Genomic DNA, 18,199 nt, shown 5'->3' on the forward strand with positions numbered 1-18,199 from the left:
CCCCCCCCCCCAATCACCAGCTCAATCATTAGATGGCTCGCTGATTATAATCAATATAACTGATTTTAGCAGTCACAGTTTTCTTGTTAATCCGAATATGTATTCTTGACGGCGGCCCGGGGCCTTGGTGCCTGAGCCGCCAGCTCACCGCCCACCCGGCTGCCTTAGCTAGTTCTCCGATAGCCTCACGTAGAGGAATCAACCACCATCTTCATCCTCCAGAGGTATCGTCAATTCTTTTCTATTTTTTTCTCTTTTTACTTTCGCCTATCTCAAACTTACTAAGCAAATCCAGCACTTTCGTACTATAGGCTATTATAGGCTATTTAAGGGACTATCCCGAGGACTCTCCGCTAGTAGTTGAATAGGTGACGACCAGCAAATCCCTTCTGTTGTATGTTTTTGCTTTTGCTTTGGCAAAATCTTGTTTTAATTGACCCTATTCACTGCACGATGGCATAGCTAGTCTACCGGGGGCCAGCTCAGCGCGATTTAAAAAAGGCTCATCGTAGCCCAAAATCCTCTACCGTCCTGGGCAGAATATTGAACCACACAGAGTTATTTTCGGACCACGCCGAGCTGGACGCCCCTAGTCCGCTATGCCCTCTGCTCGTGGCCCCGTGTGTACTGTAGTTCGCTCGTATTGAGGATCGATTCTGGTCCGAGCCAAGCACACTAGCATGGAGTCGGACAACTCAGGCCAAGAACAATGCCCAATCCCGCTCTTTCCGCTGTTGCGCCAAGTTTCATTACTCCACTGTTCCACTGTGCTGGCCTCTGCGGGTCTTGGCGTGAAGCGTTATTCGGTATATATGTATATATATATATTAGGAAGATTGCCCACGGTGCATGGCCAGGCAGGCTGGCGGCTGGTTCCAACTTTTCGGGAAGCTCTTGGCAAACCCTAATGGGAAGATACCGCCACCTGCCAACCGATGGCATCCATCCATTACTCCAGAATGAGGACATCGTTCCGTTCGCGGAAAGTTGGATATGTGGGCCCCGGGGACCTCACCCTGCACGAATTAAAACTTGCCAAGGGAATCGATGACAACGTGCTTGAAGCGGTGGACTTTTTGAAGTTCCGCCGTAATCGCTGCCACTTTATTATTTCGTGCAGTCCGAAATCCCTTGGAAACCAGGAAAGAAAGTGAGAGAGTCTCGCTCGCTTTGGATACAAATAATTAATCCTCCCCCCCACCCCCGCTAAAGACCGTGAGTTGTGAACAAAGATACTCGGATCGTTCCACTGGCGAAGCTCTTGTGCCATGGCAGGAGGCTTTCTACCTTATCATGAGCCAGGAAGTACGGTCGCCCACACTCCGTCTATCCGTCTAGACATCCTTCGATATCCAGTCTTCTGATCAATGTGCAGTTGTCGACATCCTCATCCTGATTTCCTTCTTTTTCATCTTGTCCTTGGCAGAATGGGCCTCAGCGAAGATAATCCGCGCCGGCATCATCGGCCAAATCGCGGTTGGTATCATCTACGGCAAACCGCTCGCCGATATCCTTGAAATGGACTGGCAAGAAACCTTTCTATCTCTCGGCTATGTTGGCTTGATTTTGATCATATTTGAAGGTACACGGCTCCATGTCGTGCCCCTCCCCGCTGATCTGGTTGTTCTGGTACTCAGCACTAACGCTCTCTTTTCCAGGTGGTCTCAACGCTCGCCTGGATCTCTTACGGGCGAATCTGGTTCTTAGTACGCTTGGTGCAGCCACCGGGGTTTGCTTTCCCATTGGCCTGTCGTACCTGCTTCTCTATCTCGGATTTGGATATGGTGGGCTTCCTCATCCATGCACATATCTCCTTCTCTGCATAATCAGGCTTACAATTTCCAGGTGCCGTAGAAACCTTTATTATTGGAGCAGCGCTATCTGCGACCTCTCTGGGTAAGCAGACGGCTGTGGCTCACCATTTTAGCGATCCCTTCAATGGGTTGTTTGCTTACACTGCCAAGGTACGACTTTTGCAGTGATCTCTTCCGCTTCCAGCACCGTCGATCTTGCACAGACCCGTGTAGGCGCTGTCCTGGTCAGCGCGGCGGTCATTGACGACGTGGTTGGGCTTGTCATGGCAAGGTTTGTGCGCATTTTCTCCTGGCACAGTCCTTCTGAGGGGCTGGGAAAACCTTGCATACTGACAATCTCGCCTCGCTCCTCCGCAGCGTCATCGAAAATCTTGGTCAGCTAGAAGGCGGCGGAGTCAACCTCGGCTGGCTGATTGGGCGGCCGATCGTGGCCTCGATCGCGATGGCGATCGTGACGCCGCTGGTGACCAAATACCTGTTCGCGCCGGGGTTCCGGCGGTTCATCGAGCACGACTTTGCGCGGTTCGACCACATCTCCAACATCGTGCTGATGACGCTGTCGCTGAGCGCGTTCATCACGATCGCGGCCTACGCGGGGACCTCGGTGCTCTTCGGCGCCTTCCTGGCGGGCACGTTCCTCACCTACCTCCCCAGCAAGCACCCGACGGGCCCGTTCGTGGTGCTGAGCCGGGAGGAAGGCGAGAAGCTGGCGCACAAGAGCCCGACCTTCGTCCACACCTTCGAGCGCTACCTCGTCGACGTCCAGAAGTACCTCATGGAGCCGTTGTTCTTCGCGAGCATCGGCTTCGCCATCCCCTTCGTGCAGCTCTGGACCGGCCGGCGGATCTGGCGCGGGATCGTCTTCACGCTTCTGATGGTCGTTGCCAAGGTAAGAGGTTCTCCTTCCGGGAAGATAACTTCCTTTTTTTCCTGCTTCGCACTTCTCGCTCACTTCTGGGATTCCCGGTTTGCAAACAGTTTGTCGTGGGCGTGTGGGTGCCGATCTGGGGCCGGGGGCCTGCTCGCAAGCAGGAGCCGAGGTCAGCGGCGGTAGAGAGTGGTGGGTTGGAACACGGGAGCCCGGCGCCTCCGGATACTGGGGGGGCAAAAGACCCGGCGACCACACTATGGCTTTCAGCCTTCCTCTTGGGGTCTGCGATGGTCGCGCGGGGCGAGATCGGGCTCCTGATCATCGAGATCGGCTATAACGAGACATCCTACGTCAGCGAGGAGGGCTTCATCACGGGCGTCTGGGCGATCTTGCTCAACACGATCATCGGGCCGGCCGCGGTGGGGCTTCTGGTCAAGTACTGCGGCAAGCGCATCGGAGAAGGCGAATGGGGGCTTCAGCGCTCGGGGGCGGCGGTGGCCCCGGCTCAGGGGCTCGAGGACCCTGACTACATCTGATTCGGTGTGAGGCGTTCTCTTCGTGCGGGCGAGACATCAAAGAAGCTAGAAGCGAGCAGGATGGTCAGATCAACAAGCACTGGCCCCTTGCAGCCTTTGACAGGGTCGGGTCAGGGCTGGCGACGGGACTGTGAGGCGCGCTTCTCCGGAATCAAGAGAGGTGTTCCTTTCTTCCGGTAGGTGAAGAGCCCAGAGGTGAGAAGGCAAGGCTTCATTATCATAGTGAAGTGTCCCGGTTGAGGTTTCCTGGGCACTGTTGCGAATAGCTTGCTTGAGATCGTTGATATGCTATTAAAAGGCGGGCAAGAACTCCCGTGTGGCTGCATGCATGGCTGGATTACGTACACTATCCGGTGGTATATGATTCACCACGAATCAGGAGCCATGGATGGCGAACAGTCAATTGCTCGAAAATAGCCCAGACTGTGAAAAGTGCATCCAGTATCTTGGTCGGCGTTGCACTGATAGGCCGTAAATTTCTCCCAGTGCTGTTCACAGACAGGCCTGAGGCAACAACTGGCCGGGAGGTCTCCTCGCATAAGAGTCTCGCCATACAATAGATAACATAAGTTGACTATGACTAGGTGTAGCCTCATAATTGACATGCCCCTGGTATTATCAGCTCTGGAGTTCTCCTGGGCCGAGATTCGATTTCGCTTTCGTGAAGAAGTCCTCCACGGGGCAAACGCCGACCCGGGCTCCATCCGAGACGGCGAGCTCCAATCGCCGATGCCAACGGCACTGAACCAAGTTGTCCAGTATAGAACCCACAAAAAGTGGATCTAGTTCTGAGTAATAGTCGTCTCTTCTTCTACAAGTCCATTGAGACCTTGAAAAAAAGGTTCAGTGGGAGAGAAAGCATTGGACAGGACAGTGGGATCCCCGAGCTCCCCACTCATAGCACCCTAAACCCTCATATTGCTCTGCCCCTACCCATTGAACCACCTTCCACCACTCTCACGTATCACACGAGGATGTCTACGCACGACACACAAGCATGCGCACCGACGCCCAGCACCACCCATCCGCCCACCCTCCCCCGTCTCCGGCGCCTCCATGCGACCAAGGACCGATAAACCTCCCCCTCCCCAGCACGCACCCTCTCCCCGCGAAGAGACCCTCGCGCAGACGCCAGCTAACTCGCTACCTCACCCAATCAATTCACGAAGACCTCACCCTCGAAGCACAACTCCTCCTCCTCTCCTTCGCGATCGGCATCCAAGACGCCGCCGCCTGGCGGGACTACGGCTGCTTCGCCTCCAACCAAACGGGCAACCTCCTCTTTCTGGCGATCGGCGGCGCGGGGCTCGCCAGCTCGGGGGACTACTCCTTCCGTCATCTGGGGATGAGCCTGGGGGCGTTCGTGGCCGGCGGGCTGGTGCTGGGCCAGCTGGGGAACGGGCTGGGCGCCGTGCGGCGGCGCTGGTGGTTGCTGGCTTCGAGTCTGCTGCAGACGGGGATGGTCTTTGCCGCGGCGGGGATGTGTCGGCCCGACCGCTTCGCATCTCGTGAGGTAGGGCAGAAGGCAGAGAAGGAGGGGGAGGCCACCACGCTGGCGACGTTGTTCCTGCTGGCATTCTCGTCCGGGGCGCAGGTGGCTATGGGCCGGGCGCTGAAGATCACGGATATCACGACGGCGATGGCGACCGCGGCGTATGTGGATGTGGTCATTGATCCGGCCTTGCTGAGGTGGAGGAATCGGAAGAGGAATCGCAGGGTCCTGTTTTTGGGGCTGTTGACGGCCGGGTGTTTTGTCGGGGCGGCGGTGGAGAGGGTCGCGGGCTCGAGTGTTACGTTGTTGATTTGCGCGGGGTGTAAGGCTTTTGTTACGCTTGTTTTTCTTTTTACGCCGGGGAGTAAGGAGGACGGATGATTGGGAGGAGGGTGGGTGGGTTAGCAAGGAGCTTGACTCTATGATTGGGCGTAGAGGGATGAGTAGAGGGAGGATGATGTGGTAGACGGTGGTGGTGGTGACGGGGGAGGGCTAGATTCTGTGATAGATCCCAAGAGCGCTTGCGTAGGGCTGGGGGCATGTCTGTACATACTGTTGATTTCAGTGCAATTACTCTGTCTACCTTTGAATAAGCAACAAAGCTCACCATTCACAAAGCTCTTATAAACAAGTGTACGGTTCCTTGCCTCAAGCAGCGCAGCTTGACTTGATTCAACAGAAAATCTCATGAGCTCGAGTTGTCAGCACACGACCAGGCCGAACCCCCCATCTCCTTCTGCCGAGAGGTCGCGATGATATTCTCAATCGATCCATAGGTGCCCGCAACCATGAGAAATGTCCCCAAAACAATCACAAGCATGCTCCACATGGACAATAGCGCCCATCGGAGGGTTGGCCGCTCGCGACCCCGTCTCCAACTGTCATACAGCCACATGCATCCCATTGGCTGGAAGGACATGAATGTCCCGAGGAGAGCACCGATCAAGGACACTAGGTCACGAAAGATGGGAATCCCGCTGGCGATGAGGTACGAAGAGACCGTGACGGCCAAAGTGCAGCTGAGCCAGGTAGCCCAGTGGGTGAATGTGTTTGCGGTCAGATGGCTGGAGCCTCGGAGGATGCGAACGAACAGGTACTTGCTGGCAAACTGAGATGCATGAATAAGGTGTCAGATATGTCAACGAAGGATAGGATCGTAGCGATGGGGACTCACGTGGCAGACAATGATCGTACTGGCGATTAAGCCGGGAAGAGCGATGCCATAGGAGACTTTCTTGATCAAGGTTCCGGCAGATCCGAGAGCAGGCGATGCGACGTAGGAGCCGCAGAAATAGTAGATCACTGTCCCGATGGAAATGTATGTCGCCGTCACGGCGGTCTGACAGATGAGAAGGGCTCTGGTGTAGAGGGCAGGGTTGCGCATCTCTGCTGCTATAGGGAAGAATCCTGGGTGGTGGGATTTAGCATTTGCAATATTCGCATTTCATTGTCGCAACAACGGCTATCACTTTGGTTAGACTCACCGGGTGTACCGGCAAAGGCATATACCACGGAAGAGACGGCAGTTATGGCTTTGACAAAAGATGGACGGCCGACGAGCTTGTAGTCCGACTTCCACGCGCCCGTTTGAGGAGCCGTCGAGGGCCTGTCTTGAAGTGCAACTGCGATCGTGACCATCAAGACTATAAGGAATTTCAGGATTAGCCGATTGTCTCTAAGTCAGGATAGGAAACTCACTCACCAGCAGTAAGAATACTCCCCACCCCCGCCCATGCAGTCCATTTGATCCTTCCCAGCGTCCGAATACTTGCCAAACAGTACGCAATAATCGCAGACACAGCAACAAAGACCGCCGTGCATGTGCCGTGAGCTGAGACCGCATTGAGCCCAATGGACGTGCTTAGTAAACCGGAGCCCGTACAGAAGATCCAGTCTTGTACTGTATCAGCTCGAGACAATACAATAAGCAGAGAAATGGGATCGTACAGATACACACCCCAACACCGAGAACCTCACGCCCGAGCCGACCAAAGATCAACTCCCCTGCATCGTCGATGGCGTAGACCTCTGGATGGCGGAGTTTGAACGTGCCGATAACATAGTCCGACCATGTTGTAATGGCCGCAATCGCACAAACACATATGACCCCAGGGATGAGGCCGAGAGTGTCGTAGACCTGTGGGATGCCAAGGACCCCGAGGCCAAACTGGGTCTTGATCATAAGAGCCACAGTCCCGAGCCATCCGATCTTGCTTGGTTAGTGAATAGACCTCGATATCAAACGAATGGTAAATTTACATTTCTGTAGTTGGGCCCATCTTCAATGATCTCGCCGAAAACTGCATCTTCTGCGATAGGAGCAGGAGGCTCCGCCTTTGACTTATCGGTTGTGGTAGGTGTTAAGGGTCGGATGTCTGACATCTTGAGACTTTAGTAAAAGGATTATTGAGCGTATGATGCAATCCAATTCTTACACGATGGGAACGGATATTACGTGCACAAAGGGTCGGTTATATAGCCGGAGGCAGTGCTTATCTTTCCAGATGCCATTACCGGACCGGGAGGACTTATCTGTGTTCCCGATATGTGGCAAGCAAAGCATACCCTTTATCTCAGAGGCACGATGCGAAGGTACAAAGCGGACGCTCATGCCTTTGGCGGAATCAAATGCATGACATCCCATTTGTGGTTGATGCCGGGGAATGTCAAGCCCTAAGCCAAGAATACAGGAAATGCGGGGAAAGTACGGGGTATGACGTACAAAGTATAAAAGAAATGGAAATTGACGTATAGAGCCCGAGCATAAATGGAGTCATGTTAGGTCTACGATAAGTACAGCCCTAATCCGGCGTGAATTCGACCCCTCATCCGTCAGACTAGGCAGGCGTGTCCGGATAAGCGAGTAGATATGAAAGAGGGGTTGCGGACGGAGTACTGTACTAGTTAGAGTTAAGACTAAGTATAAATGCAGACTACGGCCACTTGTCCCGACACTTGTGGCTCGTGTTCTATTCACTCCCCACTTGAGCCAGGGCAAGTCCCCATCTTCAACGCATACCCCACTATCTCCAACATGCCACATCGTGGCACTGCTGCCAGACGCTCATTAAAGGCAACGAGGCGGGTGAGCAAAGCGTTGGTCTTATCTCCCACAGCCGTACGCCAACTATAGACTGACTAGAAAGCCAGCTGCCGGAGATGTCGGGATCAGAAGATCAGATGCACGGGCTCGCATCCCTGCGATCAATGTCATAAACGCGCCTTGACGTGTGATTTTGATAGCCCCTCGGAAAAGATTCTGGTCACTCGAAGGCAAGTGGAAAACCTTTGGCTCGGACTATTGACTATCTAATCAAGTCCACGGCTGCAGATATCTCAATGATCTCCACGATCGATTAGCTGCCTTCCAGCATAAGGCTAACCTGCCTCGCTCTCCTACCTCGACGCCCGATGACCCTAGCCAGCATGCGGATACTGCTATCATAGACCAACATCTCGTAGCTGAGGATACAACATTACCAGAGTTGCAAGCCTCGCGATCATCACATAGTAGGCGAGGACAACGCTTACCGTCCCAAGATGTTGCTCCTGGTCAAGCGGCAAGAGCTCACGCGAGAATGGAGGCAACAACACCTCTTACAAACCCCCTCGCGTTTCACATAATGGACTGGGTCCCTGGTCCTACGGGCCGACCAGGTGCGTCTTTGTGGTTATTAGAGGTTTCAACAACGGCGACTTATGGTTAACCAACGTAGTATTCATGGGCACATCGTCCAGCTGGGCCTTCAGCCGGCGAGTGTTAGGGATGACGCACGAGCGACTCACCGGAACCCCACTGGCGCCAGATCCTGAATGCCTGCTATTTGACAACCATGTATACCGCCTCAATTGGGATGGTACTCGGTCTAAAAATGCAAAGAATATATTTGAAGTCTCCCACCTGCCTTCGCCGGATTTTGCTAAGTATCTCATCAGCTCTGTGAAGTTTCACTGCGGGCAGCTATTCTATCTCTTCGAGGAGGACCGCTTCATGCAGCAGCTGGAGGTGTTCCAGCGGAATCCCGCAGAGCAAGCCCAGGCCTCACCGTTATGGTTCGCACACTACCTGCTAATTCTCGCCTTTGGAAAAAGCTTTGTGGTTCAGAGCGTCAGGTCGCAGAGTCCCCCGGGGGCAGAGCACTTCATCCAAGCGATGCAGTGCATGCCGGACTTGAACTTGTTTGACGGCGATCCGATCGAGATGGCGCAAGTCCTATGTTGCGCGGCGCTCTATCTTCAGTGTGTGCACCGGCGCGGGCCCGCTTACCGTATGGTGAGAAGCGCCCGTCTCTTCTTCTCTTGCCTCCAAGGTGCCCCGGATACTGACAGTCTAGATCGGGACTGCCCTCCGCTGGGCCCTTGAGCACGGCATGTACACTGGAATGCGCGGGCCTTATCTCGACGAAGCATACGTCCAGCGCTGCAGCCTGGTGTGGTGGACAGTCTATGCCCTCGAGCGTCGGATGTCCTCCCTGCTTGGGGTACCGATGGGGATCTCCGAGGAGAGCATCAGTGTTTCATTTCCGTCGATCTCAGGGCAGATCCAGGGTGTCAATGTACTGGAGATGCAAGTGATGCTCTGCCAGATTCTGGTAAAAGTGGACTTGAGTGCGTGCTGGCCCGCCCACGTCTGTCGCTGTATCTTAGCTCCCCTGGCTAACTCCTGGCTGCTAGCTGTCTACGGCAGCGAAGGGAAATTAGATAGCCGCTACCTGAGCGCCACCCAGTCCGTTCTCCGCGACATCGCCAAAGTCACCGAGCAGCTGAACCGGTCGTTCGATTTGTACGCGAGCGGCGAAATGGGCGGCATCTCACGGATTTCTGCACATTTGCATCTTCTAGAGCATCAGGTAGGACTCTCACACTCCCTGCGTGGTATTTCTATCACAGTTATTGAGATAAAAATGTGTTCTTCCAATTTCCGGTCTTCTTTTCGTTCCAGGGATAAAAGGCTTATGGGGACAGTGCATAATCCTCACCACAAGGCCCCTCCTCTACATCTTCCTCCAATCCAAACTCGGCCACTCTGACCCATCTCTCCTGGATTGGCTAAAGTCCGGGACCGTCCACTCTCTCCTACATATCTGCCTGGAATCCGCCCAACAGATTCTCAGGATCCTCTCCAATCTCCTGGAGCAGGGACTCTTAGGTACGTATACCTTGCATCTCACCACAACTATACCCCACTCGCTGACTCTCGACCACGAAAGAAACATTCCTCCCCTTCGACGTGGACGCCACCTCCATCTCCACGATGCCCCTCATCATGGCCGCGGCCATCGACCCCTCGCTTCTGTCAGACCACACCCCCTGGTCGCAGCGCGCCTACGCCATCTTGGACGAGATGCACCGGCGGGGGAATCTGGCGGCAAAGCTGGTCGGGGCGGAGCTGAGGCAGCTCGACACCGAATTAGGCCAGCTGGTGAATGGTGGTCATTTGGCTCTAGCTATGCCGGGGACTGAAATGTGTCCGCTGCCGACAGCGCATGAGGGGGGTCCAGTGGTGGTGGACCCGGGCAGAGGGGCGGTTGTGCCGCCAGTTGATGATCCAGCGGGGTATGCTACGCAGCAGCCGGGATTGGAGCTCGGCTTGGTGGATGGGTTCACGCAGCATTACGAGCTGAGCCCCGACCAGTTGCTGGAGTTGGCGAACTCGTTGGATGTGAATAGTCTGGCGTGGCCGTTTGCTGAGTTTACGCAGATAACTGGCAGTTAATTGAGTGTTTCAATCCTGCCTGACAAAGTTCTTTATTTCTCAACCTTGATTTGACTCGTACACCGTCCCATAACTTGTTCAAAACCAGACAACACTATCACGGCAATATATGCAGTCGGTTACTTGTTCCTCGTCTCCAACGTGTGGTATAGCCCATATGCACAAAGAGACAATTTTGCGAGCAAACATGTATACATTGCATACAAGCATACAACTATACGTACATACATGTATAGATAGACTATGCCAGGCATCAAGACACTTCCCAATCCCCTCATTCCGGCCCCCATCTCCGACCCGAGATCCCCGCATGTGGGCCGCCGCCTCATCCAATGGGATGTCCGTATCGGCCAAATTGGCCGTAGGCTCATGTCCGTCGCTTATCTCTCGTAGGTTGTGAGGCTTGGCCCGGAGAGCCCCCCGAATTGATTTGCAGAGAAGGAAGTGTAGGTATACCACTTGCAACAAAGAGCAGTTCTCGCTCAGATACACAACACACGAGGCTCTACAGCTAGAGCTCTATATCTGGAATATAGTATATAAAGTGTAGAGGATCGATATCATGAGCCCGAATACCACATAACTAAACCCCACCGAACCTCTCCATCACTCACCAACTTAACAACCCTAACTCTCCGCATCATCCCTTTTCCCACCAACACAACCACGAGACCAAGAATGGGCTCCTACACCCCAACCCCGGAGTACTACGACGCCATCGTCGTCGGCGCTGGCTTCGGCGGCTGCAACCTCCTGCACCAGCTCCGCAAGCTCAACTTCCACACGCGAGTCTTCGAAGAAGGCGCCGGCCTCGGCGGGGTATGGTACCACAACCGGTACCCTGGCGCACGCGTGGACACCAAGACCCCCTTCTACGAATTCTCTAACCCCGACCTCTACAACGAGTGGGAGTGGTCCGAGCGGTACCCGGGCCAGGCGGAGATCCTACGATACTTCGCGTTCGTGGATCAGAAGTGGGACCTCAGCCGGGATATCGAATTCGGGGCGCGGGTGACCAATGCGCGGTGGAATGATGCCACCAAGATGTGGAAGGTGCAGACGAGTCGCGGCCATTGCGTGGACTGCAGGTTTCTAATCTTGTCGATGGGGTTCGCGGCCAAGAAGTACATCCCCGCGTTGGAGGGGTTGGGAGATTTCGGAGGGTTTGTGTGTCATACGGCGGATTGGCCGGACCAGGCGGTGGATTTGGAAGGGAAGAGGGTCGCGGTCATGGGGACCGGAGCAACAGGCGTGCAGGTGATTCAGGAGCTAGGGCCCAAGAGCGGGGAGTTGGTCGTGTTGCAGCGCTCGCCGAATTGCGCGTTGCCGATGCGGCAGCAGCAGTTGCGGCAATGTCCCCAGACGGTGATGGGGAAGAAAGTGACAGCAGATAAGGCCTCCTACCCCAGGCTGTTCGCCAACATGCGTCTCTCCCTGACGGGCTCGGACGACCCCCCGACCCCGCGCAACGCCGCGGATGACTGCCCCGTCCAGCGGCAGGAGCTGTACGAGCGCCTCTGGGCGAAGGGGGGCTTCGCGCCCGCCCACGGCAACTACCAGGACATGATGACCAGCCTGGACGCCAACACCTTGTTCTACGAGTTCTGGCGCGACAAGACCCGCGCTCGACTGACGTGCAGCGCAGAGCTGGTGGAGCACCTCGCCCCGACGCACCCGCCCTTCGCCTTCGGCACGAAACGCCCCTCCCTCGAACAGCACTTCTACGAGGTCTTCAACCAGGACAACGTCACCCTCGTGCCCTTGAAGCAGAACCCAATCGCAAGGGTAACAGCCACGGGGATCCAGCTCGCCGACGGCACGGCCATCGCTCTCGACGCTCTGATCCTGGCCACGGGCTTCGACGCCGTCACCGGCAGCTTCACCCGGCTCAACATCACTGGCACCAACCAGAACCGAGACCTGGCGGCGGAGTGGCGCGTCCGCACGCGCACGCATCTCGGCATGGTGACGGCCGGCTTCCCCAATCTCTTTTTCCAGTACGGGCCGCAGAGTCCCACCGCGTTTGCGAACGGGCCCCTGATCTCGGAGATCCAGGCGGAGTGGATTCTGGCCACGATGGGGTATATGCGGGAGCGTGGGTATGCGACGGTCGATGTCAAGCCGGAGATGGAGGAGCGGTGGGCCCAGGTCACGGACGAGGCGTGTGCGCGTACCCTCATGGGGAGTAATGAGACGACGTGGTATATGGGGGGCAATGTGCCGGGGAAGAAGCGGGAGGCGCTGGGGTATATGGGGGGGTTGCCGAAGTATCAGGAGTATTTGAGGGAGTGTGTTGAGGGGGGATGGAAAGGGTTTGTCATGGGTGGATAGATTTATGAATGTCATGTTGTGTGTATCGATTTGATTTGGCTCATCAAGTTGACACTTTTCTGGATGATTCATTCTATAATTGCACAGATGACAGTTTTCTGAACACATACCAGAAAGCTCAGAGGTCTCAGGTATGCATAGATACATACATGATGAAATCTACACTGTCCTTACATTAACTGATCCCTCAAAGCGCCGCTTTTACCCCCTTCCCCTTCCCCTCCCCCTTCCCCCAATAAACATGAATCCCCCCCTCCCGCCCAAAAGCCGGATCCAACACCGCATTCTCCACCCCCCAAACCTCCTCAAACCGTCCCACATGCTCCCCTCCCTCCGCCCACGACCAGGTCGCCTCCCCGGGATACGCCCCCATCATCGTGAACCCCTTCACTTTCCCGGCGGCCTGCAACTCCCCCACAAACGCCCTCGCATTCGCCGCCTCGATCCTCTGCGCCCCACCCCCCGTCAACGCCACGGGCTCTTCGTTCGCGGCAGCAACATCATAAGATTTATGCGCCACGCCCGCCGGGATGACAAAGAGATCCCCCGCCTCGACGTCCACAAAGACGCTGCCTTCCTCGAAGTCCGTGCCCGCCACGCCGTAGGTATGCTTGGCTGGGTCGTCGGCCAGGTCGGCGGTGCCCCAGCGGATGCGGCCGGGTCCCGACAGAACGACCATGGCCTCGTGGGTGTGTGGGTGGTAGTGGGAGCGCTGGGCGTGGCCGTAGGTGGTGATCCAGCGCGGGGTCCAGTTGTTCCGGCGGAAGGTGTCGTAGGCGAGTTGGGCGTTGACGGTGCCGGTGGTCGGGTCGAGGAAGCAGTTCTTGTAGAGGAGGAGGGGCTTGTGGGAGTTGGGGATCTGGGGGGTCGGGGGGATGGTGTAGGGGATTATTTGGGGCATTTTGGATGTTTCTCTTTTTCAAAGGGTTGGTTTTTGATGGGTTGATTGAGGTAGGATGTGAGGTTGGATTGGGTGGAGGTGGGAGACGGTATATATCACATATAATAGACGGTAGGTAGGACGTTAGCCCTAGTCCCGTCCCGAGTCTGGGTGGATGGTTGAATGACTCGGCTGATTTGGCCGATGCGCCACCTGCGCGGTGACGTCCAGACCCACGGGAAGCGCGGGGTTCGACATGACTGATTACGCTCTCCTCGACCTGAGCAAAACCTAAGTCTATATTCGAAGCCGTTCTTTGGCGAAACGCGGATGCTGCTGCTCTTGTAGGAGCAACAGATTGTCGGCGCAACCAGATGGCTCGACCATGCGATACTCGTCTAGATCACCCCGCAAAAGCCACTCACCGTCACCAGCACCAAACATGACTGTCATCACGAATTGAGTGCTTGATTGGAATTAAGCTTGCTTTTTCACACCCTACTGCCAATACAGATCACCAACTGAGCGCGCATCTATCGACTACTGGACTACACCGAGCGTACTGCAATAAATCCATCCACAAACTACTTCTCATAAGCAAACTTCATGTGCATGATTAGTTACTTAGAAGCTGCACGATCTCCTTCTGTCCCCGCCAAACCGCAAACCGCGAGGCCGTCCAACTCTTATTCCCAGACACCATGGCGGCATCCGCGCCGGCGTCCAGCAAGAGTCGCACAATGTCCGCGTGGCCGCCTTCGGCCGCTGCCGCCAGGGCCGTGTAGCCATTGTACCGCGCGCCGGGGGCGTTCACATCCGCCCCAGCCGCCAACAGTCGACGGACGGCGGTCCGGTGACCGTTCAGGGCCGCGCCCTGGAGCGCCGTGAAGCCATGATATCTCGAGGCGGGTGCGTTCACATCTGCCCCGGCATGGAGCAGGAAGTCCACCATCTCGTCATGGCCGCCCAGCGACGCGGCCTGCAGCGCGGTCCGGCCCCGGTTAGTGGCCGGGGGTGCGTTGATTTCCGCGACGGGCGGCTGTTTGAGCTGGTGTAGCAGCCATCGTAAGATCTCAAGATGGCCGCCCTCCGCTGCGGCCTGCACGGCGGTGCGTCCCATGTATTTGTGCCGGGGGCGGCGGATGTCCGCGCCTGCGGCGGCGACCAGGTAGCGGACAATGGGGAAGTGGCCGGCGCCTGCGGCTAGGGCGAGCGCGGTGCGGCCGCCGTTGTTGCCCCCGGGCGCATCCACTTCCGACCCTGCGGCTAAGAGCGTCTCGACCACATCGAGATGTCCGTTGGCTGAGGCCGCCTGGAGTGCGGTTTGGCCGTAGTAGCCGCGGGCGGGCTCGTTGGGGTTGCTGCTGGACTGTCTCAGGAGAAGCTTCACATGGGGCAGATTGCCTTGCGCGGCGGCTAGCTGGAGGGGGGTCCAGATGCCCTCCTCGTCTGGTTCTTCCTCCAGGGAAGGTGGTCTCCCGTGCATTGGACTTTGAACTGGTGAAAGGGTCATTGAGGGGCAGGACAAGTCTTCGTTGTCAGAATTTGCTGAACAACCACATCGTTGCGAGTTCAGGCTAGGCTTTACACCAAGGAACGTTAGTGCTTACTCGGTTATCACGGCACGGCAACTCTTGGTGCAAGGGAGAACAAGCAGACCAAGACGAGGCTTAATCGCATCCCCGCCCTAAGGATTCAGCGGTTTCATGCCTGTCTAAGCAGATCGGGTAACAATTTGCTCCGATCGGTAAGCTCCAGCGCATGACCACGTATTACGGCTGTAACAAACAAGACGTGTAATGAACAGTGCTGATTACACTGCATGGTCAAAGAATCATCACTCCCCGGCTCAAAGCCTCTCTCTCTTTCAGTCAGAATCTCTCACAGTCCATGTCATTCTGATACTATTTCCTCGTCAAAACTCACTCATGGCAGCCATGTTGCCCTCCCCAAATGGTTGGGACGAGAATGACGACAAGCACATCGATTCCCTCTCTCCATCAACCGGCTTGCTAAATGAAACCAAGATCAACATCCCGTCATCAACAGTAACGAGGACATCGAGTTTTCTTTGGAAATATGTTGATGCTCGTCTACTATTTGAAGGGTTTCTTGTTTTTTCCCTCATCGTGGCTCTGATGTCGAATACAGGGAAACCTGACGACATAGATTTGGTCGACGACAGAAGCTTTGGGCCAACGCGTAGGCATATCCCCATTTCTGATTTGATGACTTTGAAGATCTTCTGTGTGCTAATGCTCGAGCACATCTCCAACCCAAGTCCCACGAAAGCCCGTCATTTTCGGCAACACCGCCGGTCTCGGACCGGACCTCGTCTATCATGACACTGAAATGCTCTGGAACAAGACCAGGATGCAAGAGATCCATAAGAACTGGCATTCCCTGTTCCCTCGTGAGTAGCCCCGATGTACCATCGTATAGACACGAGCTGATTCTAATATCTGCTCTCTCCCTCTCAAAGCTGGCCGCGGCTACATCACCGTCTCTGAAGAAGAAGAGTTCGAAGTCCTGCATCCAGCGTTCAAGATGGACAACGTCTTTGAGGAGGGCGACCACTATGAGGGCCACATCATGGCGGTCTATCATCAGCTTCATTGCCTTGTAAACTTCCCCTACCCGAAGTTCAAGCTCCCTATATGTGCAACTGACCCTTACCATAGTCTATCCTGATGACCGCCTTAGGCACCTCCCGAGAAGAGTGGGCGATGCTAGAGTCACAGAAAGTAGAGCATCGGGCTCACTGCGTCGAGTATCTGCGGCAGAGCATTCTCTGCTCCGCAGATACCACTCTGGAGGGGGAGACGGGGGCTTGGGCCAAGAGTACAGGATGGGGGCAGACGCATTCTTGTGTCGACTTTGATGCCCTGATGGAGTTTGCCAATGAGCGTGCCATGTGGAACCTGACAGAGCGACTGTTGCCGGACAGCTTTGATCCTCTCAAGGTCCCTGAGAACGGCGAGGGGCATGAAGGGGAGCACTAGATAAGATATAGACTCACTTCTGTAGCTAGTTGGGAATTGCAAATGCATAAAGGTCAGACTGTTCTCCATCTCAAGCTATTGTATCGTGTCATAGATATTGTTATTGTCGGCCGGTTTTGTTTCAACTCAAGAGCCGGTTCGTCCACCTCGTACACGAGATACTTGTTAAAACACTCTCTACTTGATCGGATACAAAACACGCCCATCGCTGTATGAGTGATCCCCATAGAAACTGAAATAGTATTCTCAATCTGATCCCAATCCCTCACTACTAGTAGTATAACTTCAACCTAGGATACCTAATCACTTGGTGATCTGGGAACCAGTGTGACCCATAAAACAAGACCTGAATTCCACTGCTTGCAGTTTCTGAGTCCTGTCTGGAGAAAGCTGCCACGTTCGCCTGCTGCTTTTGGATTCAGCAGCAAGCCATGGTGAGATACAGAGATTGACGATTCACTTACCGCTACTAATTCTCTCGCTTGCGATCATATGTAGGGACTGCCTCTTCTGCAACTGGGCCGGAAGCCATGGCTCTCTTGTCATAGGTAGGCACGGCTTCTTCGGCCACTGGACCAGAAGCCATTGCTCTCTTATCGTACGTCGGAATCGCTTCTTCGGCCACTGGACCAGAAGCCATGGCACGAGGTATCGCAAGCGCGGCTACCTGGGACACGCTAACCGAGAGTGCGATCAAAGTGGCGAGCAGCTTCATTGTAGGGAGTTGTAGACGAAATTGGAGTGCTCAAGTAAGGATAGAATATTTTGGGACTTCGTTTTATCAGGAGTCAAACTGATTCTTGGTACATAGGAACAGTATCCACGGAGAGTCTTATATTTATCGAGGGCTATCTCACTGCTGCTTGCTCAGATCTTCCGCTGAACCCCCCCAACCCCCCCTCCCACTTCCACTTTGTACAGTAATAGGGATGCATTACAAAACTCCCGCCTACTTTGTTACTAGTGGTTTTGAATGGATGTAGCCCTGGCTGGAGGTGATCTAAGGCCTTGTTCCTACGACAATCGTTTCTATCACTCTTGGATTATTCCACCTATTGCATTTCCCAGTCTTGATGCTAGGACCGATGTAACCATCTATGCAGGGAAAGCCTCCCACTTCCACTTTGTACAGTAATAGGGATGCATTACAAAACTCCCGCCTACTTTGTTACTAGTGGTTTTGAATGGATGTAGCCCTGGCTGGAGGTGATCTAAGGCCTTGTTCCTACGACAATCGTTTCTATCACTCTTGGATTATTCCACCTATTGCATTTCCCAGTCTTGATGCTAGGACCGATGTAACCATCTATGCAGGGAAAGAAGGTCTGCAATAGACGAGCTGACCAGTAAAGCCCCGCGCTTCTACTATCGAAACTATCGTGAGCGAGGGTATGTGAGCGAGATATCTGTCCGTGCCGTTATAGAACCCCGCACTTCATTTACGCACAGTACATATGTGTATCAAAATATCAGGATCTGGTCCTTCTTAGTGTCGACCTAAATCCTCACCTTGAAAGAACCGAACCACTCTCCCATTTGAACCCCGCAAGTTAAGCT

At 54.9% G+C, this 18,199-nt stretch overlaps 7 protein-coding genes across 7 annotated transcripts; 5 read left to right on the forward strand and 2 right to left on the reverse strand.

Annotated features, from left to right (window-relative positions):
* Nucleotides 1-1,268: 1,268 nt before the first annotated feature.
* Nucleotides 1,269-3,705, forward strand: BO66DRAFT_451862 (cation:proton antiporter; the record flags this gene model as incomplete). The annotated part of the gene is made up of 7 exons (XM_025651889.1): nt 1,269-1,305; nt 1,376-1,582; nt 1,659-1,784; nt 1,846-1,896; nt 1,965-2,085; nt 2,172-2,703; nt 2,793-3,705. The coding sequence occupies 7 exons, from the start codon at nt 1,269-1,271 to the stop codon at nt 3,219-3,221; spliced, it is 1,503 nt and encodes a 500-aa protein (XP_025503773.1). The 3' UTR covers nt 3,222-3,705.
* Nucleotides 3,706-4,218: 513 nt separating this feature from the next.
* BO66DRAFT_451864 (YoaK family protein) lies at nt 4,219-5,094 on the forward strand (the record flags this gene model as incomplete). Its single annotated transcript, XM_025651890.1, has 1 exon — nt 4,219-5,094. One exon carries the CDS (start codon nt 4,219-4,221, stop codon nt 5,092-5,094), a length of 876 nt encoding a protein of 291 aa, XP_025503774.1.
* A 304-nt stretch (nt 5,095-5,398) lies between these two features.
* BO66DRAFT_323321 (putative amino acid transporter (Mtr)) lies at nt 5,399-7,095 on the reverse strand (the record flags this gene model as incomplete). Its single annotated transcript, XM_025643799.1, has 6 exons — nt 5,399-5,821; nt 5,888-6,120; nt 6,198-6,356; nt 6,416-6,607; nt 6,661-6,922; nt 6,973-7,095. 6 exons carry the CDS (start codon nt 7,093-7,095, stop codon nt 5,399-5,401), a joined length of 1,392 nt encoding a protein of 463 aa, XP_025503775.1.
* A 652-nt stretch (nt 7,096-7,747) lies between these two features.
* BO66DRAFT_374594 (fungal specific transcription factor domain-containing protein) lies at nt 7,748-10,429 on the forward strand (the record flags this gene model as incomplete). Its single annotated transcript, XM_025645605.1, has 7 exons — nt 7,748-7,809; nt 8,045-8,370; nt 8,430-8,986; nt 9,048-9,321; nt 9,388-9,563; nt 9,679-9,862; nt 9,924-10,429. The coding sequence occupies 7 exons, from the start codon at nt 7,748-7,750 to the stop codon at nt 10,427-10,429; spliced, it is 2,085 nt and encodes a 694-aa protein (XP_025503776.1).
* A 678-nt stretch (nt 10,430-11,107) lies between these two features.
* Nucleotides 11,108-12,760, forward strand: BO66DRAFT_323474 (flavin-containing monooxygenase; the record flags this gene model as incomplete). The annotated part of the gene is made up of 2 exons (XM_025643804.1): nt 11,108-11,783; nt 11,817-12,760. The coding sequence occupies 2 exons, from the start codon at nt 11,108-11,110 to the stop codon at nt 12,758-12,760; spliced, it is 1,620 nt and encodes a 539-aa protein (XP_025503777.1).
* Nucleotides 12,761-13,070: 310 nt separating this feature from the next.
* On the reverse strand, nt 13,071-13,740 carry BO66DRAFT_350118 (uncharacterized protein; the record flags this gene model as incomplete). The annotated part of the gene is made up of 1 exon (XM_025644709.1): nt 13,071-13,740. A coding segment is annotated over exon 1 (591 nt), but the record flags the coding sequence as incomplete, so codon positions are not given.
* A 1,828-nt stretch (nt 13,741-15,568) lies between these two features.
* BO66DRAFT_438661 (oxidase ustYa family protein) lies at nt 15,569-16,642 on the forward strand (the record flags this gene model as incomplete). Its single annotated transcript, XM_025651081.1, has 4 exons — nt 15,569-15,842; nt 15,922-16,053; nt 16,123-16,262; nt 16,322-16,642. 4 exons carry the CDS (start codon nt 15,569-15,571, stop codon nt 16,640-16,642), a joined length of 867 nt encoding a protein of 288 aa, XP_025503779.1.
* Nucleotides 16,643-18,199: the final 1,557 nt, after the last annotated feature.

The sequence above is a fragment of the Aspergillus aculeatinus genome, assembly GCF_003184765.1.
Source record: "Aspergillus aculeatinus CBS 121060 unplaced genomic scaffold BO66scaffold_25, whole genome shotgun sequence".
In the NCBI taxonomy this organism is placed as follows: Eukaryota; Fungi; Ascomycota; class Eurotiomycetes; order Eurotiales; family Aspergillaceae; genus Aspergillus; species Aspergillus aculeatinus.